Source organism: Chelonia mydas, chromosome 3 (assembly GCF_015237465.2).
Source record: "Chelonia mydas isolate rCheMyd1 chromosome 3, rCheMyd1.pri.v2, whole genome shotgun sequence".
NCBI classification, from domain to species: Eukaryota; Metazoa; Chordata; order Testudines; family Cheloniidae; genus Chelonia; species Chelonia mydas.
The window spans coordinates 12,926,360-12,949,411 of record NC_057851.1 but is presented as its reverse complement, the minus strand read 5'-3'; the positions used below and the strand labels follow the sequence as shown (position 1 = coordinate 12,949,411).

Here is a 23,052-nt window from a genome sequence, read left to right as displayed (position 1 = left end):
CATTCCCAGTAATTACATACCTATCCAGAGCGACTCAGAACAGTTAGTTCTGTCCTGGGTCTCTGCTGCTACATGCACTGCACAATCCTTGAATTGTGCTCACACGTTCTATAACCAGCCTCCGGAAGCCCTGCCTGCTGGAGTGGGACTGCGACCCCCATGCACTGCAGCCGTACCCTGCCTCTTGTAACAGAGCAGAGCAAAGAGAAACCTCCTCAGCCCTCTCATCTCCATGCCTCAGACATAAAGCAATAAAAAGCCCCCTGCTCCAGAGCGTCTAGTTCCCTAGAGTTGCTGTTGGATGAGCTGCAATTGCTTTTTGCCCACTGCAGTGCACAGAGAGGGGATTTGCACTGAGAGGTTGCTTGACAAGCCAGAGAGCAGAGCGGGTGTGGGTGGAGGGAGGCTCTGGTAGCCAGTCAGGCTGTGAGCATGCCGAGCTCTGACACTCCCTAGGGAGGAGCGCTTTCCCCATCTCCACTCTCCTCATCTCCTGCCAGGGAGCACAAGGGAAATGGAGAGATGAGAATGCACAGGGGGGACCCTTCACATTGACTGCACCCCACCTCTCTGCCTGCACCTGTGGACAAATGCCACACACACCATGAGGAAGAGCCTCTTCACTGTCCCTACTAGCATTGCTTTGCCTTTGATTTAAATCTTTACCTACTGTACTTCCACAAGGGGCCATGGAGCAGCAATATCTCTCCAAACTCCACCCCACAGTGGATTACGGAGCAGGAGTGTTTCTTCTGATCATAGGTGAGTTCTCCCTCCTCAGTCACCAATGCTTGTTTAGGGAACAGGAACTGCCAGATTGAATCAGACCCATGGTCCATCTAGTCCAGTGTCCTGCCTCTGACAGTGGCCACTACCACAAGCTTCAGAGGAAGGTGCAAGAATAGGCAGACGGGATAATCTGCCCTTTATCCCACCCCCGGTCTCATCCTGGTCTCTAATAGTTAGAGATTGGCTTGAGCCCTGATGCGCAATGTTTACTATCCCTTCCAGAATTTGTTGCCCATAATTTTGATAAATTAACTTTTGCCAGCAGAAGGTCTCCTCTGCAGAACCAAGATTGTAATCCACCTGCCTCCATTTCAGCATCCCAGTGCTGGAGTTCTATGGGTCACTTTGATGATCAAAAACAGAGGCAGTTTTGTGGGGGTCTGTACAGGACAGCATCTTTTGTCTGATCCTAGAGTTGCTTTGGGGTATCATTTCTTTTTAAGAACAGCTCTGCTTTAATAGGACAAGCTTGTATAAAAGGGCGAGAGGGTTTTCAAATAGCATGTGAGTTTTATATAGCTGGCTATTTGTGTTTTTGAAGGTAGATTTACAATGAAGTACATGGGTACACCATACATATATACCACACAGAGTGTGGCTTCAGCTCACGATCCTTATTACTTGTGGGTTTCTTGCACGCTTCCGAATAGCATCTTAGTGATCTGTTTGTTAAGGCTGGGATTTTCCAAAGAGCCTAAGGATGTTAGGCACCCAACTGTCACTGAATTTCAATAGGATTTGACTGCTTAGCTCCATTAGGCTCGTTGGAAAATCCCAGTCTAAATTCCTAGCTGCAAAATAGGAGAGAGAGGGAAATAGCAAATCAAGGTGTATTTCGGAAATGATAATGTGAAGTGTTACAGAGGAGGGGGAAATATGTTCCCCGGCTGGGGATCTATGGAAAACAAGGAACACTGTGTATTTTTCAGCCGGTTGGAAATTTCCCTGACTTTTTCCCCTACAAATACATCACTGCATCTTTTTCATGAACACACTGCTACAGTTTTGCTTTTACAGCTAAAGGGAAGGCATTGTAAATAATGAGAATCTGTTGTTTCCTCTTTTCATTGCTGACTTTAGAGAGCATGTTCACAGTAAAACTTTAGATTAAACTCGTTGCTACAGAACCGTACTTGCTTGAAAAGAAAACAGACCCAATTGTTTGCTCTGGGTATTTTGGGCAGGCTTTAGTGATATTTTGGCAAGAAAAATGACACTAGAGTGTAGCGGTTTGCTAGGTGAAAACATCCTCCAGGAAAGAGGGGACGACATTGTTACTTCTATCATCACCTGTGCTCCTCTTAGGCTTTTATAGGAATTTGCAACTTGTAACTATTTTCATCATTAAAACAGCCTGTCCCTTAACAATAGATTCTTAGTTCAGCCTAGGATTTAACTGAGTGAGGTGCTCAGATACTACCCTGATGTGGGTGGAATAAGGACCGATATTGGATTGAATAGAATGTTAGTTAGCTCAGTCTGACACCTTGTGAAACTCCAGTCCAAACAAGGTTAGTTATACTTTTGCACATGCTAAGCTGGTCCAGTTAAAGCCTGTGCTTCCCTAACAGTTTAGCATATGCTAAAAGTACAATTACTTTGCTTGGCTAGAATTTTCAGTGTTATCTAGCTAACTAACATGGCACCCTTAGCTCCTAGTCTAGCCATAGTGCAAAGGAACAGACTCTGATGTTGAACCATTATTATGGGCTTGGGAGAAATATGAAGCATGCCATGTGGACATAAGGGACACCATGCTACAAGGTGTTGAGTAGCATCCAATCCCAAGGGGTGTTGAATGCACTCTGAACAACCTAGGTGGCATTTAGCATAATGACCAATCAGGCCAGCTAGAGTTACCATATTTCAGGTTCCCAAAAAGAGGACACTGCTGGAGTGGGAGGAGCTGGAGGGGGTACCTGCAGTGGGGGTACTCACTGGGGGTGAGGGGCAGTGTCACTCCCTTTCACGGTGGCAGGCTGGCTGGTGCAAGCCAAAGATGCTGTCATAAAAATAAAGGGAAGGGTAAACCCCTTTAAATCCCTCCTGGCCAGAGGAAAAACCCTTTCACCTGTAAAGGGTTAAGAAGCTACAGACCAAAATGACCAATGAAGAGACAAGATACTTTCAAAGCTGGAGGGGGGGAAGAAACAAAGGGTCTCTCTGTCTGTGTGATGCTTTTGCTGGGAACAGAAAAGGAATGGAGTCTTAGAACTTAGTAAGTAATCTAGCTAGATATGCCTTAGATTCTGTTTTGTTTAAATGGCTGATAAAATAAGCTGTGCTGAATGGAATGTAGATTCCTGTTTTTGTGTCTTTTTGTAACTTAAGGTTTTGCTGAGAGGGATTCTCCATGTTTTGAATCTGATTACCCTGTAAGGTATTTACCATCCTGATTTTACAGAGGTGATTCTTTTACTTTTTTTCTTCAATTAAAATTCTTCTTTTAAGGACCTGATTGCTTTTTCATTGTTCTTAAGATCCAAGGGTTTGGGTCTGTGTTCACCTATGCAAATTGGTGAGGATTTTTATCAAGCCTTCCCCAGGAAAGGGGGTGTAGGGTTTGGGGAGGATTTTGGGGGGGAAAGATGTTTCCAAGTGGGCTCTTTCCCAGTTATATATTTGTTAGATGCTTGGTGGTGGCAGCGATAAAGTCCAATGGCAAAAGGTAAAATAGTTTGTACCTTGGGGAAGTTTTAACCTAAGATGGTAAAAGTAAGCTTAGGGGGTTTTCATGCAGGTCCCCACATCTGTACCCTAGAGTTCAGAGTGGGGAAGGAACCTTGACATGGTGGCAGAGTGGTGGGATTGACCTGAAATCATTTTGAGATCAATTTGAGATTTTTTGAACCAGAAGCACAGATTTTAAAAGTAAATATTTTTTTTCCCTTTGGGCTGCTCAAAAGCATGTTTTAAGCTGGAAGCAGTTAGAGTTTTTTTTTCTCTGCTTGGGGGCTAGAGCAGAGACAAAAGGGGATTGTCTTTTTTGAGCTGGAGTTTTCTCTACCTAAAGGCAGGGTAGTAACCTCCTACAGGGAAATTCACAAGTCTTCACAGACCTGAAGTTGTTTTTTACCTAAGAGCAACTAGAGGGGTTTTCTGTCTATTTGCCTGGAGACAAAGGTGTTAGGTTTTTTTTTTTTTAAGGATTTTTCTGTAGGCTGACAATCACTATCAGAATATAGGTATCATATTACAGCACAGCAAAATTTTACAAGCCAAGTTTTTTGTTTGTTTTATTTCTAACTCTCGGGTGTAAAGTTAGTTAAAAACAGAGAGGCAAACATGACAGTGCCCAAGGCAGAAACAGCCAAAGAGGCTGCCCACAGGAGAGAAGTGGAGGCAGCGAGAGAGACAGAAAAAAACCAAGAGGCTGCCCACAGGAGAGCTATGGGGGCAAGGGACAAAGAACTGGAGGTGAAGGAAAAAGAGAGGAAGCATGCACTGGAGATGGAGAAGCCAAAGGCTCAGCAGAATATACCAACAAACCCTAGCAATCCTTCTCCAGGTACCACTTCCCATCCCAGAAAGTTCCCCACCTACAAGGCAGGCGATGATACCGAGGCCTTCTTAGAAAACTTTGAAAGAGCCTGCCTTGGGTACAGCATCTCTACAGACCAATACATGGTAGAGCTGAGGCCGCAGCTCAGTGACCGTTAGCTGAGGTGGCGGCTGAAATGCCTAAGAAACACATGAACCAGTATGAACTGTTTAAAACCAAGGCAAGAGTCAGAATGGGGCTAACACCCGAGCATTCCCGTCGGCGGTTCAGAGCCCTAAGGTGGAAACCAGACGTGTCATTTACCCAACATGCCTACCACATTGTGAAACATTGGGATGCCTGGATATCGGGAGCAAGTGTTAAATCTCCAGAAGATTTGCCCTTCCTAATGCAAATGGAGCAGTTCTTAGAGGGTGTTCCTGAGGAAATAGAAAGATACATCCTAGATGGGAAGCCCAAAACTGTAATTGAGGCAGGGGAGATTGGAGCCAAATGGGTGGAGGTGGCAGAAAAGAAAAAAACTGGTTGCAGTTGGAGCAGATACCAGAAGGGACAACCTCAGACCACACCCTACTACTGGGGGCAGCCCAAGGCCCCAACTACCCCCCAAGGAACCCTCCAGACACCTTATCGTCCCGCCACACCGTTCTCCAGCAACCCACCTTGCCCCAGTGACCCGTCAGCTGGACGATGTTTTAAATGTAACGAGCCGGGGCATGTAAAGGCCAACTGCCCAAAGAACCCCAACAGATTACAGTTCATTGCACCGGAATCACACCAGAGGTCCTCAGGCCCAGATATCTCCCAGATACTCTCGGAGCGGAGGGAAACTGTGAGTGTGGGCGGGAAGAAGGTCACCACGTGGAGGGACACTGGAGCACAAGTGTCAGCTATCCATGTTTCCTTAGTGGACCCCAATTTAATCAACTCAGAGATCCAAGTGACCATTCAACCCTTCAAGTCAATTTGCCTACAGCCAAGTTGCCTGTCCAGTAAAAGGGCTGGTCAGGAACGTGGACTTTTGCAGTCTATGATGATTATCCCATCCCCATGCTGTTGGGGGAAGACTTGGCCAATCATGTGAAGCTAGCCAAGAGGGTGGGAATGGTCACCTGCAGCCAAGCTAAACAAGCCATCATGCCTAGCTCTGTTCCGGAAACTTCTACCAGGACCCGGTCAGAGGTGATGGATCCGGACCCCAGGCCAATGTCTGCAACAGCAGTAGTGGATCCAGTCCCAGAGACCCAGACAGAGCCAGTCCAAGAACCGGAACTGGCGGAACAACCAGCACCAGACCCATTGCCAGCACTGAATCCAGTACTTGCAACCCCAACACCGGAAGGCCCCAGCAAACCTGAACCAGCAGCAGCCCATAACCCTACACCAGAGGCTCAGCCGGAACCTGAACCCCAACACAGTGCACCAGCAGAGAGCGGTTCAAAGTCAACAGAAACAGCACCATCCCCTACATCGCTTCCAGAGGGACCAAGCCTAGGTCCACAATCCAATGAGGAACTGATGTCTCCAGCATCAAGGGAACAGTTCCAGACCGAACAGGAAGCAGACGAAAGCCTCCAGAGAGCTTGGACAACGGCCTGGAGCAACCCACCGCCTCTCAGCTCTTCTAATCGATCCAGGTTTGTTGTAGAAAGAGGACTTTTATACAAGGAAACTCTTTCTGGTGGACACCAGGAAGACTGGCATCCTCAGAGACAGTTGGTAGTTCCAACTAAGTACCAGGTAAAGCTCTTGAGCTTAGCCCACGATCATCCTAATGGCCATGCTGGGGTGAACAGGACCAAAGACAGGTCATTCCACTGGGAGGGAATGGGCAAGGATGTCTCTACCTATGTCTGGTCTTGTGAGGTATGCCAAAGAGTGGGAAAACCCCAAGACCAGGTCAAAGCCCCTCTCCAGCCACTCCCCATCCTTGAGGTTCCATTTCAGTGAGTAGCTGTGGATATTCTGGGTCCTTTTCTGAAAAAGACACCCAGAGGGAAGCAGTACATACTGACTTTCATGGATTTTGCCACCCGATGGCCAGAAGCAGTAGCTCTAAGCAACACCAGGGCTAAAAGTGTGTGCCAGGCACTAGCAGACATTTTTGCCAGGGTAGGATGGCCCTCCGACATCCTCACAGATGCAGGAACTAATTTCCTGGCAGGAACTATGGAAAGCCTTTGGGAAGCTCATGGGGTAAATCACTTGGTTGCCACTCCTTACCACCATCAAACAAATGGCATGGTGGAGAAGTTTAATGGAACTTTGGGGGCCATGATACATAAATTCATAAATGAGCACTCCAATGATTGGGACCTAGTGTTGCAGCAGTTGCTCTTTGCCTACAGAGCTGTACCACATCCCAGTTTAGGGTTTTCGCCATTTGAACTTGTATATGGCCGCGAAGTTAAGGGGCCATTACAGTTGGTGAAGCAGCAATGGGAGGGGTTTACACCTTCTCCAGGAACTAACATTCTGGACTTTGTAACCAACCTACAAAATACCCTCCGAACCTCTCTAGCCCTTGCTAAAGAAAACCTACAGGATGCTCAAAAAGAGCAAAAAGCCTGGTATGATAAACATGCCAGAGAGCGTTCCTTCAAAGTAGGGGACCAGGTCATGGTCTTAAAGATGCTCCAGGCCCATAAAATGGAAGTGTCGTGGGAAGGGCCATTCACGGTCCAGGAGCGCCTGGGAGCTGTTAATTATCTCATAGCATTCCCCACCTCCAACTGAAAGCCTAAGGTGTACAATATTAATTCTCTAAAGCCCTTTTATTCCAGAGAATGAAAGGTTTGTCAGTTTACAGCCCAGGGAGGAGATGACGCTGAGTGGCCTGAAGGTGTCTACTATGAAGGGAAAAGTGCTGGTGGCGTGGAAGAGGTGAACCTCTCCATGACCCTTGGGCGTATGCAGCGACAGCAGATCAAGGAGCTGTGCACTAGCTACGCGCTGACATTCTCAGCCACCCCAGGACTGACTGAATGGGCATACCACTCCATTGACACAGGTAATGCTCACCCAATTAAAGTCCAACCTTACCGGGTGTTTCCTCAAGCTAAAACTGCTATAGAATGGGAGATCCAGGATATGTTACAGATGGGTGTAATCTGCCCCTCTGGCAGTGCATGGGCATCTCCAGGGGTTCTAGTTCCCAAAACAGATGGGGAGATACGTTTTTGCGTGGACTACCATAAGCTAAATGCTGTAACTCGCCCAGACAACTATCCAGTGCCACGCACAGATGAACTATTATAGAAACTGGGACAGCCCAGTTCATCTCTACCTTGGACTTAACCAAGGGGTACTGGCAGGTACCGTTAGATGAAACCGCCAAGAAAAGGTCAGCCTTCACCACACATGTCGGGCTGTATGAATTTAATGTACTCCCTTTCGAGCTGCGGAATGCACCCGCCACCTTCCAAAGACTTGTAGATGGTCTCCTAGCGGGATTAGGAGAATATGCAGTCACCTACCTTGACGATGTGGCCACATTTTTGGATTCCTGGACAGAACAACTGGAACATCTACAAAAAGTCTTCGAGCGCATAAGGGAGGCAGGACTAATTGTTAAGGCTTAGAAGTGTCAAATAGGCCTAAACAGGGTGACTTACCTTGGACACCAGGTGGGTCAAGGAACTATCAACCCCCTATAGGCCAAAGTGGATGCTATCCAAAAGTGGGCTGTCCCAAAGTCAAAGAAACAGGTTCAATCCTTCTTAGGCTTGGCCGGATATTACAGGCGATTTGTACCGTGATACAGCCAAATCGCCGCCCCACTGACAGACCTAACCAAAAGGAAACAGCCAAATGCCATTTAGTGGACCGAAGAGTGTCAGAAGGCCTTTAACCAGCTTAAAGCGACACTCATGTCTGACCCTGTGCTAAGGGCTCCAGACTTTGACAAACCATTCCTAGTAACCACAGATGTGTCCAAGCGTGGTGTGGGAGCAGTTTTAATGCAGGAAGGACCGGATCAAGAATTCCACCCTGTAGTGTTTCTCAGCAAGAAGATGTCTGAGAGGGAAAGCAACTGGTCAGTCAGTTTTCAGAGTAACAGCCGTGTTAGTCTGTATTTGCAAAAAGAAAAGGAGTACTTGTGGCACCTTAGAGACTAACCAATTTATTTGAGCATAAGCTTTCGTGAGCTACAGCTTATGCTCAAATAAATTGGTTAGTCTCTAAGGTGCCAAAAGTACTCCTTTGGTCAGTCAGTGAAAAAGAATGTTACTCCATTGTCTACGCTCTGGAAAAGCTACACCCATATGTTTGGGGACGGTGTTTCCACCTGCAAACAGACCATGCTGCGCTACAGTGGCTTCATACCGCCACGGGAAATAACAAAAAACTTATTCGGTGGAGTTTAGCTCTCCAAGATTTTGATTTCGACATCCAACACATCTCAAGAGCTTCTAACAAAGTGGCTGATGCACTCTCCCGTGAAAGTTTCCCAGAATCAACTGGTTAAAATCGTCTTTGAGATGTGGAAAATATTGTTAGTCTTTATATACTTGGTAGTATATTCAGAGGTGCATGTGTCTTATTAACTCTGTTTTCCCCTAGAGCTCCAGGAAGAAATCACAGTCAGCGTTTCACCCTATCTGTGATTTTTGGGAGGTGTGTCATAAAAATAAAGGGAAGGGTAAACCCCTTTAAATCCCTCCTGGCCAGAGGAAAAACCCTTTCACCTGTAAAGGGTTAAGAAGCTAGGATAACCTCGCTGGCACCTGACCAAAATGACCAATGAGGAGACAAGATACTTTCAAAGCTGGAGGGGGGGGAGAAACAAAGGGTCTCTCTGTCTGTGTGATGCTTTTGCTGGGAACAGAAAAGGAATGGAGTCTTAGAACTTAGTAAGTAAACTAGCTAGATATGCCTTAGATTCTGTTTTGTTTAAATGGCTGATAAAATAAGCTGTGCTGAATGGAATGTAGATTCCTGTTTTTGTGTCTTTTTGTAACTTAAAGGTTTTGCTGAGAGGGATTCTCCATGTTTTGAATCTGATTACCCTGTAAGGTATTTACCATCCTGATTTTACAGAGGTGATTCTTTTACTTTTTTTCTTCAATTAAAATTCTTCTTTTAAGAACCTGATTGCTTTTTCATTGTTCTTAAGATCCAAGGGTTTGGGTTTGTGTTCACCTATGCAAATTGGTGAGGATTTTTATCAAGCCTTCCCCAGGAAAGGGGGTGTAGGGTTTGGGGAGGATTTTGGGGGGAAAGATGTTTCCAAGCGGGCTCTTTCCCGGTTATATATTTGTTAGACAGTTGGTGGTGGCAGCGATAAAGTCCAATGGCAAAAGGTAAAATAGTTTGTACCTTGGGGAAGTTTTAACCAAGCTGGTAAAAATAAGCTTAGGGGGTTTTCATGCAGGTCCCCACATCTGTACCCTAGAGTTCAGAGTGGGGAAGGAACCTTGACAGATGCAATGACAGACGTGAGTCAGCACCTCCCTGCGGGACCCCCTCCTGAGGGCTGAGAGCTGGGTGGGCGGGATCCAGCAGCTGTGGCTTACAGGAGAAAGGACCAATCAGCTGCAGATGCAGGGGAGGGACCAATTGGGAAGTGGACCAATCAGGGCTCTTTTGGAATGGCAGATTGTCTGCTCTGCAAAAACTGGGGACATTTCCTGTTGTTTTAAAAATACCGCTGGACAGAGAAAGGAGGCTCAAAAAAGAGACGTATGGTAACCCTGACTCAGAGCCCAGTCCTGCAGCTCTGCATGTAGAGGCCTGGGAATGTTGGGTCCTGAGTTCAGGAAAGAGAACTTTGTGATGATGTCAGCAGAGCTAATAAAGCTTCAGAAAGGAAGTTTATTCAGCGGAGATTTTCACTAAAAGAAGCATTGCAAAAACTGAAGAGCTTTTTAGGTGAAGGGTCAAATTCTGCTCTTTCTTCAGTAAGGTCACAGAATAAAGCAAACGTCTGGCCCCAAAATCACTGTGTTTTGAACATCAGAGGCCCGATTCATTGGTATGTCTAGGCAGCTTTGGGTGGCTCCAGCAAGGACCAGTGAAGCCAGGTTTGTGGCTGCTTTGCACTGCAAGAGCTGTGCAAACAAGCCAGACCATATCAGGGAATCTGGCCCTGTATATTTTAAGCCAGGTGCATTTGTGTGCACTAGTTGTTTAGTTTTTTAAGATCTCACACAAATCATATACAGATGGATCAGCACAGATCCTCTAGGCAAAAACAGTGCTTCTAGGTACCACAGGAAGGTCTGGGTTTGACTCTTAGTTCATTCTCACTGCTTTTACACTAGTGTGACCCCACTGACTCCAACAGACTGACACCACCCGAGAGAAGAGACGCAGCTGCAGGCAGGTCCCCAGTAAGGACTGGGGGCAAAACAAAATGCCAGGTGCCTGGCTGCAGCAAAACAATGAGTGCCGTGATCAATTCTGCAGCATCCTGCACTGTCACTAACAATGTCTGTTCAAGTCAGCTGCAGGGACTGACCCTGGGTCCGCCTGCACAATTGTGACGATAAATGCATTCAAGACTGTGAAGGGCTTTGAGATCTACTGATGAAAAGCCCTACGTAAGAGCTAAGTATTATTATTACTACCACATGAACTTGATGACCAGGCCTGGCAGCTTACAGTAGCAGATGCAACCCTCTATGTTGTCTAGCCACTAGAGGGAGCCAAAGAGCCACATCGTTAGCCAAACGCCTCCAAGTCTCCCAGCACACCTTAGTTCTGTGTCTGCAGGGACGTCCTTTCAGAAAAGTTCTTGTGGGGGAGGTGGGGAAAGCACAGTCATGTCAGCATCTAGAATATTATATGTGATTATTTCATATCCTGCAAAGTCTGTGGGGGAGGGAGGGGTGAAAAGCAGAAAGACGTAATGGAGAATATAGACCTATGAAAAGTCAGTGGAGCAAACCAAGGATTTGGGGGAGGGCAACTGCCCTCTTACAAATGACTGGCACTGGTTATGTCTTTCACAGCATCAAGCATATTACTGGCATGTCAACAAATACATCGATAACTATTACTATCTACACTGTTTTCTCCCCTCTCAGGGATCCTGACGATTCTGGGGAATTCAGCAGTCCTTGTTACCGCAGTGAAACGCTCTTCCCGTCTCAAGTCCCCCGAGCTGCTTATAATAAATTTAGCAGTAACAGATCTTGGAATGGCCATCAGCATGTACCCGCTGGCCATTGCCTCAGCATGGAACCATGCTTGGCTGGGAGGAGATGTGTCCTGTATATATTACGCCCTGATGGGTTTCCTCTTCGGTGTCTCCAGCATGATGACCTTGTGTATGCTGGCTGTGATCCGGTTCCTTGTAACCAACTCATCCACATCTAATAGTAAGTAATAAAATACAACACTGAAGAGTGTCAAGGCTGGGTCATGGGCAGCCAGACTAGGGTGACCAGATGTCCCGATTTTATAGGGACAGTCCCAATTATAGGGGCTTTTTCTTATATAGGCACCTATTACCCCCCATCCCCTGTCCCGATTTTTTACACTTGCTATCTGGTCACCCTAAGCCAGACCTAGTGGTCAGAGCTGGAGTCCACAGTCAAGAGTTGAGAGTCAGCTGGGTCAGGATACTGGGAGATCAAAGGCAGGAGACAAACTTGGGATCAGAACCATGAGTCGGTAACCAGAGTCAGGCTGGGTGAGGAGACCTGGGGGTCAGAGACAGGAGTCAAACCGGAGATCAGATGTGAGGAGCCAAGCCAGGTCGGGATGCCAGGAAATCAGGCTGTGGGAGACGCAGGAGGAGGAGGCGGCACAAGGTACACAGTCCAGGACAGGGTGGAAACGGGTTGTTCAGACAGCTTCCTATTCCTGTTGCTGGCTTAAATAGGGTAGGCAGGCCAATTGGCTGCTTTGGGACTCTGCCAATAGGACCTCAGGGGCAGAGCTTCAAACTGTGGCAGGACTTCATAGGTCCTGGGGTCAGCAGTTGTCAGCAAGCTGCCAAGTGGAGGGCTGACGCATGGCTGCTCCTGTGGACCTGGGTCATGACAATGAGTCATCTGGGGACCACAATAGTAGAACATTGGGCTGTTATGTTGAGGGAGCCAGTTTCAGGTCATAGGTGGCTCCCAGTTCATCTTGCTGGCTTCTGAGGACCCTTTCCTTAGGCGCCTAATGCAGGATTACATTAGGCTGCTTGGTACATAGGAGCTAGGAGCTGCATCACCCCAGTACCTTTGTGGATATGGCCCTAAGTCTCTGTTCTTCAGTTCTCCATATGTAAATGCAGGTGGTTCCTTCCTCCCATCCTTTATCTGTGTCGTCCGTTTAGGCTGTAATTTCAGGGAAGGGGATGTCTCTCGCTAAGTACATGTACAGCACCTTGGACAAGGGGGCCTCTAGGTGCTGCTGTAATACACATAATGCCATAGTGATGGATTTCAGACCAGAATTTGGTGCTTATCTGTCCTGAAACTCAGACTCTTTTAAGGTTTGTCTATCCCTGTTCCTTGGTGACCTGTTAGGATACCCACTCGTTGTGTGGGTGGAAGCTGGGCATTTCATTAAAGTGATATCTTTGAGGTCCCTGAAGGAAGAGTGCAGCAGAAGTCACTCAGAACTATAAGCAATTTGATAGCCCCTCTGCAGTAGGCTACTGACAGCTGTTTCCAAGTAGGCTGCACTTCATTATCTTAAAAGTTGTGTTGTCAGCTGCTTTTAGGGGGAAATGAGTAAGAAACCATATGGTAGAGGAGGCGACTTGGCTTCAGAACAGAAGAGACAGACAATAGCCTCTGGGGTGCGGGGAAGCAGAGTGAGTCCACCACGACATGTGCCCTATTAACTAGAATGAGTTGGTTCAACCGAGCATCACTTAACAAGTAACGTTAGGAAAGCACCAATGAGAGACAAAGGCCTAGTTCCTGGCATTGCTACGGCTACTTTGCATTGGCCTGGATTTCCTGGCTACAGGGGAACTGGGCTGGTCGGAACGCGCTTCCTGACTCATGCAACCCCTACCTGCAAGGATCTGGCTGGGAGAAAGGGGTAAAACCAGAATGCTGCACTCTGGCGATCCTGGGCTGCTGGAATGGGCCCTTGTAGCCTGGTACGATTCCAGAGTAGCAGCCCTGCAGCTGCTCTTAGTTGTTCCAGGGACTAGCCTGGCATTCAGGGTACATCTACACTGTGATAAAAGACCTGAGGCATCACTGCAGCTGGCCCGGGTCAGCTGATTTGGGGTCACAGGGCTCTAAAATTGCAGTGTAGATGTTTGGGCTCAGGCTGGAGCCTGGGCTCTGAGACCCTCCCCACTACATTGCAATGTTTAGCTCTGTGGCCTGAGCCCGAGTCAGCTGACCCGGGCTCAGAGACTTGGTGCTGCGGATATTTTATCAGAGCATCGATGTACCCGCAGTGAGCCAACGATCAGGGAGCTGCAGCAATAGCTCACCCACCTTTGCAGCACCATTCCCCGGCTGCACTGGATGGGAAAAGGCCAGTTTGAGGCTCTGGCACACAGGGCTGTGAAAGCCAGGACACCTCCATTGACTTCCGCTGTGGTTGGCACGGTGCAGCAACACTGATCCATCAGAGGGCAAACAGAGGGCACTGCCCAATGGGTCCCACAGAGCAAATCTTTTATTCCTTTAAACTAGCCCTGAAATCATGGGGTTAACGTGAGATTCATATGGACTTGCTGTTCCTTTTCTTCCAGGCAATACAATCAACAAGAACGCCGTTTGCATTTTGATTGCGTTCATCTGGCTGTGCTCGCTGCTCTGGGCCATTCTGCCTTTGCTGGGTTGGGGTTATTATGGCCCCGAACCGTTCGGCATCTCCTGCACGATAGCGTGGAGCGAATTCCACAACTCCGCCAACGGCTTCTCTTTCATCCTGAGCATGTTCATTCTGTGCACACTCCTGCCTGCGCTGACCATCCTCAGCTGTTACTTGGGCATAGCGTGGAAGGTTCGCAAAGCATATCAGGAGATACAGAACTCTGACAGGATCCCTAATGCGGCAAAGCTGGAAAGGAGGCTGACACTGGTGAGTTACCTGAAGAGCCAGAACAGGTCAAAGCAAGCAGGGGCCCTGTGTGACGTGACCCTTGCAGGAACCCATCTAGCCCCCTTCACACTCAGTGAGCGGGACTCTCTTGCCCACCTTATTTTGCACCTATCTGAGGATCTGTGGCATTTCTCCAATCTGATCCCCAGCCAGGCTGTTTTTCATGGGTGGCGCATGAACCCCCCCATTCGGGGAGGCTAGCCCGTGGCCCTGCTCCTTATGCCTGAGACCCCTCCCGTTCCACCCCCTTTTCCTGCCGGAACCCTGAGCTTCCCACAGCGGCCAGAGGAGCTCCGTCCCAGCCGCCCTGAGCCCCAGCCCAAGTCCCAGCCCTCCAACCCCAGCCCCCTCAGCCAGCCCAGTCTAGACCCTGCCGGCTTCGAGGGAGAGACTGAGGGAGGGTGGGAAGACCAGCAGCATGGGCGGGACCACAGGGGAAGAATGGGCTGCGGAAGGGGGGCCTCAGGGCGGACCCATAACTTGGCTGTTTGGGAAGGCTTAGCCTCCCCTGGCCTACTATACCCGTCACCCACGCTGTTTTTATAAGAGACTCAGAGTATCTGAGAGCTTCTGATGACTCCTTTCTGAGGCCTAAGAAGCCATAAAGAATTGAGTACAACTTTCCAAGCCCCTAAGGACTCCTCTCGCATCAGCTCCAGACAAGCTGACAGGTGCACCGCTCGTACCTTTTAACCAGTGCGAAAGACCCGGAGTGCCGCCGGGTGAGTAAAAGCACCGGAGCGGGTGGCGCCTTTTCTTTGGATCACTCCCCCTGTTCCCTCAACAGGGGGAAATTTGAAAGGCGCCAAGACACTGACAAGGCGCCACTTGTGCAGCGGCCGCTGCCCCGTTCCCCCCCAGCTATGCTACTGCCAGCTTTAATTCCCACCTCTGTCTGACACGGAGAAAGGATTTGTGCTTGCGTCTCCCACATGCCAGGAGAGTGCTGTAGCCACTGGGCTGTGGGTTCATGTACACTGTCAAAAAGCTGCTCTCCTCCAGAGGAAAGGTGGGCAAAGTGATAGTTTTGCCTGCTACACAAGCATACGGTGTGGTTTAACTATTGTAGCCATGCCATGTCTTCAATAGAAAATAGGGGTTTGATACAGAATTTGGGTGAAGTTCTTTAGCCTGTGCTCTGCAGCAGGTCAGAGTAGGTGATCACAGTGGCCCCTTCTGGCCTTGAAATCCATGAATTCATGTTGGAAAGTGCTTTGAAAACCTCGGATGAACCCTAGCATGGAAGGGCTGAATGTTATTTTGTAAGATTAGGGAACAAAACATTAAGTTTTCCAACTTAAAGGACCCCCCAATTCAAAGAACTTTTATTTCCTCAACTTTCACCTGCTGGTGCATAGTGTAATTTGTCATTATTTTATTCACTTGTATGCTACAGTAAACAGAAGTGCCTAGCCCAGATTCTGGGTACCCTTTGAGAAACTACATATAATAAAATAAGGAGGCTCTAGCAATTACCCCAGGATAACACTACCCCAGAAGCAACATATAGCCAAGATTAATTTCAGGCCCAGATCCTCAAAGGCACCTAATTTCCACTGATTGGGAGTTAGGTGCCTAAATACCTTTGAGGATCTGGGCCTAAGAGAGCTACAAGGTTAGACATGTCAGTGTTGTCAATTCTTGCAATTTTATTGCAAGTCTCACAGTATTTGGTGTTTTTCTTAAAGTCCCAGCTCCTGGAGTTATGTGATTACCTGAGAATCTCAGCTTTTATTTAAAAGAAAAGTTTCTAGCCTCATGGTTGCAGAGAAAAGCTGGAAAAGGTGACCCATAAAGGCTCAAGAATTAGAAGGCAAATAGAGAACCCTGAATGTGTTTGTTTTTTTTTGTTTTTTTTTAAATTTTCAAGCTTGATTTTAGGGACCTGACTCATGAAGTTTTAATACTCGAGGCTGGCAATTGTAGCAGCCTAGAGTTAATGAGCACAGATGAGAGCTCATCACTTTTGAAAAATCAAGCCACTTATTAGGAGCCTTAAAAAACAGCTAATCAGGTTCTTCCTATTTATTTAAAATCTTGGCCAAATTTAATAAACACCACTACCCAAATCACCTCCAGGACTGCCCCCTCTTCTAACCATCCTTCAGGCTCGCCCATCTCCTAAGTCCCTAGAGACCAGGGAGACAGCTGGGTCTAGCAGCACACCTGGAGCACTAGCAAACCTGACCTGGACATGGAGCAACAGGAAAAGCAAATTCTAAAGGTTCAGGCCCTAATGGGGCATACCCTTCTAGTTGCCCTGACCCTCTGCTACCCTCTGCTGACTGCAGCTGTGGCAGCCTCTCATGAGGAGAGATGCAGTCTTCTAGATAGTAATTGCTGTATTAGAAAGAAGTGATAAAAGCACTGATGCCTAATTACTCTTTGGAGAAAGTCATTACTGCGTGATTCCACCCCACAGTTCTACAAATTTACATAATTTGTTCTCCCCATCCCCAACCTTAGACAGCAAGGGTTGTTCGGTCTCCAGCTGCATTCATTTCTTGGCCTCAGCTGAGATGGCGACCAAGGCAAATCAATTCGTGCCATTCCAAAGTGCTTGGCTTTGTGATGGGGATGCTTGTCAGCATTCATCAATTCAGAAAGGAGACCTCGTAGTTAGGGCCACAGGGGTTTGATTTATGCTCTGATAAATGATGACGCTCTGATCATGCCCTATCACTGGTAAGACCCAGCTGGCCTCCCATCCCAGGGGTAGGTGATGCATGATAGACACACTCATACATTGTGCGTGACTCACCGATCAGTGCAGGCCCTGTTCCTCCAGTGCCTGCTGCTGACAGCCAATCTGGCATTGCGGGAGTTTGCTTCTTCTTGTGGCTTGGCCCTCCAGCCAGGTCAAGTTCAGTCCCCTTCTGGGAGAACAGAGTCCCACAAACAATGGTTGATGATGACCTCAGGCCAGGTTTTCAGCCCCCCATGAGCTCAGTGGACCCTCCATCCCTTATCTCTGGGCTTTTAATAGTTCTTACACTCACTGGGGGCTTTCACAACACTGTCCTTGGTGGCCAGCAGAGAAACCCAGGCCCACCCTATCCTCTGGGTTCCATGTCTGGGACCCTGTAGCAAGCAGCTAAGGTTTGCTCCCTCAAGCTTCTTGCTGCTTCCCTGTACCCATTCGCTGCCTTGCCCTGTCCCTCAGCCTTTTTTCCCAGCTCTCTTCAGAGTCTGTTCAGATGCTTATATCAAGCAACTCCTCCCAGGCCTTTCTCCCTGCAGGGCCGCTTCCTGTCTTTCTATCAAGGCTCACCACAGGGCCTTGCTCCATCCCTCTCAGTATCTCGCCTGGCCTTTTACCAGAATTCCCCCAAACCTTCTCCCCTCAGGCCTGCTGGCCTCTCTTTTACTCCACTGAAGTCCTTCCTCTCTATTAGCCACCCCAGCTCCTTCCCAGCTGGGCCAAATCCTAAATTAGGCCTGGCCCACACTCCAGGTGCAACTAACACACTCTTTGCTGGAGTGGTGTACACACCCCATCACAGGAGTGCAATGATTACCAGGAGGTGTCCTGCCTCAGGATCAGAGCCATGATTCATTAATTTGTTCTATTCATGTAACTAACACTGTGGACAGACATCCAGAGAGCACTTGGGTCCACATTGGTTTCAACAGCATGACTACACTGCCATGAATTATATACCTCATGTACTATGCTGCCCGTTAGACCTACATTATACAGCAATGCCCCTGATTTATGCTTGTATAAAAGTCTCTCCAGTCATGCTGAAAGGGGTGTAAACCATGTTAAGGTATCATTTTGAGTAGGGTTCTGCCTTGTAGCCCTACAGTATTTTTCATGGACATAGAGACCGGATGGTGCTGACTAAGGCTGGTCAAAAATTTTCCATCAAAGCTTTTTTATGACAAAAAATTGAGGTTTTGACTAAACAAAGTTGTTCCTTAAAAAGTGTTTTCTCTGTATGGAATACTGAAATATTTTGAGTCAGCAGTTCCTCACGAGAGTTCAGGGCCCTTATACTTCCATTCGCCGCCATGGTCCAGGCTCTCTGGCCGTACTACACCTCCTGTGACGTACCACAGCCAGGGAAGGGGAAAAGTGGTGTTAGCTGAGGACTGAACACACTGTGCCTTTTTCAGATGGCCGTGTTTGTCAGCGTCGGATTCCTCGGTGCCTGGACGCCCTACACAGCAGTCAGCTTCTGGTCAATCTTTAACTCCAGCAAATCTCTACATCCTGTCATTACGCTACTGCCGTGTCTGTTTGCCAAGTCTTCAACAGCTTATAACCCTTTCATTTACTACGTCTTCAGCAAAACTTTCCGGCGTGAAATTAAGCAAATGAAGTGTTGCTGTGGCTGGCGAGCTCACTTCTTTAACACAGAGAACTCAATCGAAAACCCCATGTCGATGATGTGGATGGGTAGAGAAAACGCATGTGTTTGTCCAACTGCAAAGGCGAACAACGGGGAGGCCTCAACCCAACGAGCAGCAGAGCTGGCTTTACAAACACAGCAGAAAAGCCTGCTTCATCCTGTATTATAGGGAATCAGTACAGGAGGGCCGTCATGATGTCTGTTATGATAAATTGCTGTCGTAAATTGCTGTCGTAAATTGAGTGACATGTTGTAAAGAACCATGATTTATTTTTAAAGTTAAGCAGCAAGGAAAGAGGTGTTTTGAAGGACTTTCACTTCATGAAAATTAAAATATCAGTGGATTCCTCTCTGCCCTAAACCAAACGAAACCAGCTTTAGCTTAACTACTGTGGAAGAATAAGTACTGTGCTTGAAAGAGGATTTACTGGTTTTTATTTTTTTCCTTATGCTTTTGACTTTATGCTGGAATCTCTGTGCAGCTCATGACGGTGCCTCAAGAGAAAACAACTGATAATACTGGAAGTTGACACCCCGCTGCCCCAAATTAGATGCTTTTAAACAAAGAAGAAGGAGAATATGCCACTTCCCCAGCAATAAGAAAGGACGAACATAGGGGAACCAAGAACACTCATCAGCTGGAAGAGAGAGCTACAGGATGCAGCAACCGCTTGCAAAATGGCCATTTTAGGGCTACAGTGGCTTGCCTCTGCCAAATTTAAAGGGCCAGTCTCCAGAAAGGCACGTCAGGGCAAGGATTCTTTAAGAGGGCGGGTTTAGACTGAGGCAGCTCAGTAGGAATGAGGCAGTCTTAGAGAAAGGGTCTGCTGCTGCAGAACACAAAAAGATGTGAACAGTGAAATCATCTTTTAGGATAAGGAAGCACACAGGATATTATTTGTCAAAGAATGACCATTCCTTTGACACCAGTGCCTGTGTGTTCCTCCCAGAGAGGAACCGAGTGGTGAGTAGAAGCAACACAGCTCTGACAGTGAAATGACTCAATTTTGAGTGGAAGTCCTGTATACCCCGCAGGGGGTGCAAGGTCACTGTCTTGTAAGGGAAGGGAGAGTAGCGATAGCAGGCCGGATTCTCTGCTTATTCTAGTGTAAATAGGGAGGTACTTCATTGAAGTCAGTGGTACCATTAGAGGAGTCTCAGGCCCCTGTACGTTGACAGGAGAAAGGACAAAGGCGAGGTGTAGTCCTGTGAAAGGGAAGCAAATCCCAAGGCTCTTCAGTCTGCAAAGTTGAGGGTTGGCAAAGAATGGGTGTGTCTGAGGAGACATGGGTTTAAACACGTTCCTCCTCATGTTAATAAGTTGCTTAGCTACACTCATTCGCTCTTTGCTTCACTCGTGCTACTAAACAGAAGTTACTTGGGCTCAGATGCTTTCTAGGAAATGATCAGTAGAAGTTAGGAGTCTAAATACCTTTAAGGATCCAGGCCTAGGTGTGCATGGGTCATATTCAAATTACTGCAGAACCCCACTCCCTGGTGCTCCCTCCTGTCTTGCCCATCACTTTTTGTCACAGTCTTTTACACACGAAACTCAGTGGAGTTTGTCGTGAATTTATCGAAGAAACACTGTTTGTTGGAAAATGCTGATTTGTCAAAACTGAGCCCATTCGTGGGAAATCTGACAAATTTCCTGGCTCAAAAAAAAATTTAAACCTCCTCCCCCCCCAAGTTTTGAAATTGTTGAAACCTCCCACTTCCACATTTTCTAAATGAAAAGTTCCAGTTTTTGGTTTGAAATGACTTTTCATTCCAAAATGTCAGTTAATTTATAGTATAAAAAAAAAAAAAAGGTGAAAAGTGAAACAGAGTTATCAAAATAAAGTGTTTTGATTGAGGGCATCCATTTTTTTTTTTTAACGATTTTCAGATCCTAGAGCTTGGGCTCTAGCCCGACACCAGAAGTCTACACAGCAATTTAACAGGGAAAAGGGCGGGGAGGAGGGGGGGCAAATGCATGTAGAGGATAGGCTGAGGACTGGGGAGTAAGAGGAGCAGACTTTTGGGGTAGGGAGGGAGAGAAGGAAGGCAGGATAGTTACTGTGACATCCTGTAATTTCCAATAATATCCTTTAAAGCCTTTATTGTATTAGTTTATATATTATTGCAGGCTGACACTGTAAGTAACCTCCTGAGTGGTGGAGATGTGACAGATGTAAGACTGAGGAGTTCAAAAGACTATATTGAAAATGTGCCTGACCAGTATGGACTTTTGGGTCAAAGGGTATTAAGTAGATTTCCTGGGGAATCCCTAAGGCAAGGTTAATGCTAGTTCCCACCCCTGATTATGCAAAACCCCAGCCTTTCAAAGCTATGCCCTGAGGAGGAGTTCATTGCCTGCTGATTACCCATAACTGAAGACCAAGCTCAAAGGCCTGAGCTGTATAAGGAAATGGCTGATCTGCCCAGTCAGCGTTCTCGTTCTGGAGCTAATATGGATGATCTCGTAACCATGAGGAAAACCCAGTTGTGGATTTGAAGGACTAAAACCTTCCAGAGCCCTAAGCTGGAATAGGAAAAGGAAAAGGAGTACTTGTGGCACCTTAGAGACTAACAAATTTATTTGAGCATAAGCTTTCGTGAGCTACAGCTCACTTCATCGGATGCATGCAGTGGAAAATACAGTGGGGAGATTTATATACACAGAGAACATGAAACAATGGGTGTTACCATACACACTGTAACAAGAGTGATCAGGTAAGGTGAGCTATTACCAGCAGGAGAGCCAGGGGGCAAAAGACCTTTCGTAGTGATAATCAAGACGGGCCATTTCCAGCAGCTGACAAGACCATGTGAGGAACAGTGTGTGTGTGTGGGGGAAATAGTTTTACTTTGTGTAATGACGCATTCACTCCCAGACTTTATTCAAGCTAAGTTAATTGAATCCAGTTTGCAAATTAATTCCAATTCAGCAGACTCTCCGTGGAGTCTGTTTGAAGTTTTTTTGTTGAAGAATTGCCACTTTTAGGTCTGTAATCGAGTGACCAAAGAGATTGAAGTGTTCTCCGACTGGTTTTTGAATGTTATAATTTTTGACGTCTGATTTGTGTCCATTTATTCTTTTACGTAGAGACTGTCCAGTTTGGCCAATGTACATGGCAGGGGGGCATTGCTGGCACATGATGGCATATATCACATTGGTAGATGTGCAGGTGAACGAGCTTCTGATAGTGTGGCTGATGTGATTAGGCCCTATGATGGTGTCCCCTGAATAGATATGTGGGCACAGTTGGCAACGGGCTTTGTTGCAAGGATAGGTTCCTGGGTTAGTGTTTTTGTTGTGTGGTGTGTGGTTGCTGGTGAGTATTTGCTTCAGCTTGGGGGGGCTGTCTGTAAGCAAGGACTGGCCTGTCTCCCAAGATCTGTAAGAGTGATGGGTCGTCCTTCAGGATAGGTTGTAGATCCTTGATGATGCGTTGGAGAGGTTTTAGTTGAGGGCTGAAGGTGATGGCTAGTGGCGTTGTTATTTTCTTTGTTGGGCCTGTCCTGTAGTAGGTAACTTCTGGGAACTCTTCTGGCTCTGTCAATCTGTTTTTTCACTTCAGCAGGTGGGTATTGTAGTTGTAAGAACGCTTGATAGAGATCTTGTAGGCGTTTGTCTCTGTCTGAGGGGTTGGAGCAAATATGGTTGTATCGTAGAGCTTGGCTTAAGGTCTTCCCCCACCCCCCCTCCGCTCTCCTGCTGGTAATAGCTCACCTTACCTGATCACTCTTGTCACAGTGTGTATGGTAACACCCATTGTTTCATGTTCTCTGTGTATATAAATCTCCCCGCTGTATTTTCCACGGCATGCATCCAATGAAGTGAGCAGTAGCTCATGAAAGCTTATGCTCAAATAAATTTGTTAGTCTCTAAGGTGCCACAAGTACTCCTTTTCTTTTTGTGGATACAGAGACTAACATGGCTGCTACTCTGAAACCTTTCGTTATGCAAGCCACTCAATTTAGCCATATGGAGTGGAAATCTATCAACTTCATGAAAAAACTGGTACAGATACAGACAGATATCATCTTCCTTTCCAAATGCAAACAGATGGACATCGTACCAAAAGGACTGAAGGTAAAAAATCCATTACAATCTACATACCCCACAGACTATGCTGACAGCTTGTGCCACATGCTCTCAAAGAAACTGCGGAACCACCTGATCAACATCCTCTACAGCAAACAGGGAAAGATTAAAAATGAGCTCTCAAAACTGGATATTCTCATGAAAAACCAACCTTCCACGCAAACTTCCTCGTGGCTGGACTTTACTAAAACTAGACAGGCCATTTACAACACACACTTTGCTTCTCTACAAAAGAAAAAGGACACTAAACTATCTAAATTACTACATGCCACAAGGGGCCACAACAGTGGTTCCCTTAACCTACC

At 47.0% G+C, this 23,052-nt stretch overlaps 1 protein-coding gene across 1 annotated transcript; it reads left to right on the top strand.

Annotated features, from left to right (window-relative positions):
• The first annotated feature begins 689 nt into the window (after positions 1-689).
• Positions 690-20,399, top strand: LOC102930865 (opsin-5). The gene is made up of 4 exons (XM_037893900.2): positions 690-762; positions 11,320-11,613; positions 13,950-14,281; positions 18,422-20,399. Exons 1-4 carry the CDS (start codon positions 690-692, stop codon positions 18,824-18,826), a joined length of 1,104 nt encoding a protein of 367 aa, XP_037749828.1. The 3' UTR covers positions 18,827-20,399.
• Positions 20,400-23,052: the final 2,653 nt, after the last annotated feature.